Raw genomic sequence first — 4868 nt, forward strand, 5'->3', positions numbered from 1 at the left:
CGCCCTACAGAAGAGAAAGGGAAAGGAAGAAGAAGAAGAGCCGTCGCCTTGAGAGGAAGACGGGAGAAGAAGAGGCAGTTGAATAGACATAGAAAGAAAGCGTAGAGAGAAAGATCTTCTCAATCCACAGCTTCAGTTTGTACTTGAAGAAGACCTGAAAAGAGATGTCTTGGTGCTTCTCGTTTTGTAGAGAGTCTATTATCTACAGAAGAACCTTCATGAGATGTGTGGAAAGATAGATAAGTCTTCATGTAAATATAAAGTCACCTTTCTGACTACCATGTATAGATCGATAAAGATAGAAGTACACCTACATGACTGACCAAGATAGTATGTATCTATCTGTATAGATGTGAATCTGAGGATGTATATCGATATGCGTGTATCTCTGTGTATTCAAACAAATGTCATAACGTCGATTCTAGACACTCTTCGAGACTGGGTAAGATACAGATAAAGAAGAGAAAATCTCGTGTCTATTCCATAGATATATACCTCTTACACCTGTACGGCTTTTCATGAAGATCCCTCCTCATGTACATATGTATATCTACACAGTCGGAAACGTCTATCGCTCTGTCAATATAAGTCTCCATGTGTATCTATTTATCTATCTATCTTTAATCTATCTATCTTTAATCTATCTATCTTTAATCTATCCTCTATCTATGTATCATGAGTACCTTTAGATCTTTTCCATGCTTCCTGTGCATCAACACCAGCGTTGCGAGATAGGAGCTCTCTCTGAGGTAGCCACGAGAAAAGAGGGTCATCTGGTCCTTTCCTTTTCAAAGACACCGTGGCTTCTGCTGGATCTTCTCCTTCAAGAAAAGGAAATAAGGAGTCGCCTACTGAAGAGGCCTCTCTTTCTTCTTCTTCTTCATCTTCTTCTGTCTCATGGAGTGGATCCCCGTCACGGGGTGTCTCCGTTCTTATCCGACTTAAGGCTTTCCCCGCTCTTTCAGTGTTGAGCATGGAGTCAGCAGAAGAAGAAGAAAGACGATCTCTTGTTTTCCACAAGAAACCTTTCAAAGGAGGAAGAGGTTTTCTTTCTTGTTCTTCATCGTGTATAGGTGACGTCGGTTCTTCCTCTTCTTCTTTCTTCTTCTCTCCCATCTTTTCGTCGGTCTGATCTTTCTCCTTTGCTTCTCCTGTCAAAACATGAGAGGCGAGGGCAGGAGGTAGATGAGAGAAGGTCGGATTTGCAGTCTCTTGGAGTTGAGGTACCTCCTTCTTGTCGCTTTGCGTGGTGTTGGAGTTTTCCTTCGAAGGCGATAAAGGAAGGGGTCGATTCTCTTCTTCATTTTTCTCTCTCCAAAGGGCCGTTCGATGCCCACCTAAGGCGTCGTCTTCTCTCATCTGATCTAGAGAGGAAGATGGAGAGAATGAAGAAGAAAGAGGAGAGATAGAGGTGTGAGGAGTATCAAAGAGAAACTTGGATGTGATGAGAGAGCTTCGATTTCGATAGCTATTAAGAAGATGAAGAGGTATAGAATGGTTTCCTCTCTTCACAGATGGAATAACTCTCTGAATAATAGGCAAGGCTTCTTCAAAAAGATCTTGAGAGGAAGACCCCATGCCAGAGAGAAGTCCATCTGTCTCAAAATCGGCCTCCCTATTCTGTAAAGATAGTGCAGCATGCAACAGCTTCGTATCAGCCGCTGGCCTAGGTGTGTGTAAAGAAGAGGTACTCCTCTTTCTTTCAGAAGAACGAGAATGCACTCCCTTCTCTTCTTTGGGTTCTTCAGGAAATGTATCGATTTTCTTCTTCTTCTTATGATGATGATGAGGATAGTGATGCTTGGGCGTTGTCATACCATGGAACTGTTCAGACTTGTCTTTGCTTTTCTCTTTCAGGATATGCCGGGGAATACGAAGCTCTCGGGTTTCTTCTTCAAGAACGTAAGCCGTCGCTTTCTTGTCAAAGGCAACTGTACGTACACACGGTTCTTCACTCATATGAAACTGGAAAAGAGAAAGTCAAGCAACAGATGAAAAAGAGCTTAGTTTCGATGAAGGAAACCAACGACGATAGCCTTTAGCAAGGCCTCTTCTTACTCACATAAACCAGAAGTCTTACCACCTTTTTCAAGATAAATACAATGAGGTGTCCCTCTTCATTTTCCTCTCTATGTCAATATCTAGAATGATTTATAACTGTATAGAGAGAGGTAGTAGGGACAGAGTGTTGAGAGAGAGGTATCTCTCCATACGCTGGCCTTGAGTTGAGAGAAAGGAGGTTGTATAGAGAGATGTTCTGCGAAGGCGTTTTAATGGGGTCCACGCTTAGAGACGTCTTTCGGTCTTCCACTTCACTGGGCACGAGGTGTATATACACCCTGGCACTGCATGCGCTTTCTGAATTCACACCATACACATACGTATCTATCTATATATCTGTAACATAGATAATATACCGAAGCCTTTCATGCACTAAGACAATCCATGCCAAAGAGTTCTATATGATCGAGGAGTACAAGGACTAAGATGGAGTGAAGAGAAGACACCCTACACAGAGCGAAGCTGAAAGGCCTCCTCAGAACGAGGGCATCTCGGCGCTCGGAGAGTTGCTTCAGGCCCTTTACTTTTCTATACGATAAGGCTCGCGCACTTGTAGAAATACTCGCGTTCAACTCGATCATATTGGAAAGAGAGAGGGGAAGAGATTCAGAAACGCAGATATAATAGGTCTTTCTCTTCAAGTTCACTTACACTCTAAGTAAAGAAATAGTATGATGTCCACAGGAGAAACCTCGCCCCTGACTTCCTCGCTATAGGCGAACGTTAACTGAGAGGCTCTTTGAATCTTCTTGTCATCCAGACAGCTACTAGAGTAGGCTGATAGGAATGCATCGAGAGGTATAGAGTTGGACAAGGTAGAGATGGATGAGATAGAGACGTATCAGAAGAATTGTTTCGTTCTAGAGAGAAGTGATGTGTAGACTCAAGACAGCTTGGCCCAGAGAAGAAGGAGAAGAAAGAAGATAAGCAGTGAGATTTGTCTCCTTACCGCAAATCGCCGTGAGTCAAGAATATCCTGACAGTTTTGTAACGTTACAATCTGACAATGTAGGTGATGAAGAGTAGCTCCATCGACTGTACATACACTTTCAGCAGGTCTCTTCTGATCATGACTTCCCCCGCTGCTGCTGCTGCTGCTTCCTTCTAGTAGATCACTCAAATTTTCTCCTTCTCTCTGGGGTTGGAGAAAAGACTTAGAACGAGACCTACTCACTCGTATAGAAGTCGTCCCTATACCATTCCTAGGCCTACTAGTAGTAGTAGTACTACTACTACGCCTACTACTATTACTATTACTGGGCCAACTACTACTACTATTACTACTACTATGACTCCTAGACATATTACTACTGCTCTGCCGACGACTAGTACTACTACTACTATTAGGTCTACTACCACTACTATTAGTATTGCTACTAGTGGTACTACTCATATGATGGCTGCCTGGGGTGCCCCATATGATATACTGTGTATGAGAGACAGCTGATCCCTCTAGCAGCGTTCTTCCTTCATCTCCTTCGATGCTTGGTGGAATCTCCCGTGTCGAAGGAGACAATCGAGCTACTGTTTCTCTCATGAAAACTCTCATACGCCCGGAAGTACTAGGAGACGGGGGAGGCCTTGGAAGAAGAAACTCTTCTCCATCTGTTTCACAATCGATACGGCTCCTATAGCAGTCACTCGGCGGTGAATCGATTCTCTTCTTAGACTGCTGTTGTGGTTTTCCTTCTCCTTTCTCTTCTTTTCTTGATCTATCTAGAAAAGAATCTTCTTGATCCGTCTGTCTGTCTCTCATATAAGAAGGGGGGAGTCCATCTAAAGACTCTGTAGATAACGACATCCCCCTGATGCGACTTCCACCTCCCGCTGAGGTTAGAGCTAGATTGTAAAGTGGAAAGATCCTCGCTCTTGGACTAAGAAGAGAAGGAATTTGATCAGCTCTTGAAGAAGAATACCAAGAGGAAGAAGAGGAGACATGCCCCGTCATAGAAGGCTCTCTACGAAACTGACGAGAATGAGGAGAAAGCGTAGGGAAGGGCGAGACTTCCCCTGATGCTTCCGATGTGGTCGTAGACATGGATCGAGAAGTTTTAGATAAGAAAGAGGAAGAATGTGTTGCGTCCATTTCTCTATCTTCTTCTCTTTGCTGATATCTTTTAGCTTGCCATATAGAAGTCCTTTGAACGATGCTATCTAGAGAGACATCCTTCATTCCTCTTCTTGTATGCGGATCATCTGTCTGATAAGAAGTATCTTCTCTTGTCATTCTCTTGAAATTATCGAAGCTAGACTCATCGGTGGGAAACCGACAAGGGTTCTTCACTTCAAACTCGTCTTCTTCAGAGCGGGAAGTTATCTCCGGCTTACTCTGTGACCTTTTCTTACAAGGAGAAGAAGATGAAGAAGAGAAAGCAAAGCTGCTGGCTAGGCCTTGTCCATGCACACTACTGTGCGATCCACCCTGGTCATCCGCGCAAGAGTCAGAGGGAGGATTCTCTTCTTCTCTATCTTTCTTTTGCCCCTCTCTCATGGGTCTTTGAGAAGAAGGCGGTGCGCTGGAGTCGTTGACAGCTCTTTCTACGGCGTCTCGTACAGCTGAGGCTAGTTGAGATCTATACGGAGACAGAGGACCTTCAGAAACAAATGAGGAAGATACAGAGGGAGGCTCCATGGAGAGAAAGGCAACAGACGAAATATCGAGATCGGTATTACTGCTATCTCAGCAAGTAGATAGATAGGTAGATAGATAGATAGATAGATTGAAGACAGATTAGAGATAGATAGATTGAAGATAGCTTAAAAATAGATTAAAGATAGATTAAAGACGGATGGATAGATAGATAGAT

At 43.5% G+C, this 4868-nt stretch overlaps 1 protein-coding gene across 1 annotated transcript in view; it reads right to left on the reverse strand.

The window, feature by feature from the left end:
• CSUI_003817 (subtilisin sub5) overlaps positions 1 to 4868 on the reverse strand; it is a 17784-nt gene that overhangs the window by 8537 nt on the left and 4379 nt on the right. The window contains exons 2-3 of the mRNA XM_068064012.1: positions 3011 to 4634; positions 684 to 1965 (exon numbers count right to left, since the gene is read on the reverse strand). Coding sequence (XP_067924017.1) covers positions 684 to 1965; positions 3011 to 4634 — 2906 coding nt within the window. The remainder of the gene's footprint in view (positions 1 to 683; positions 1966 to 3010; positions 4635 to 4868) is intronic.

This window comes from Cystoisospora suis (assembly GCF_002600585.1).
Source record: "Cystoisospora suis strain Wien I chromosome Unknown contig_1723, whole genome shotgun sequence".
NCBI classification, from domain to species: Eukaryota; Apicomplexa; class Conoidasida; order Eucoccidiorida; family Sarcocystidae; genus Cystoisospora; species Cystoisospora suis.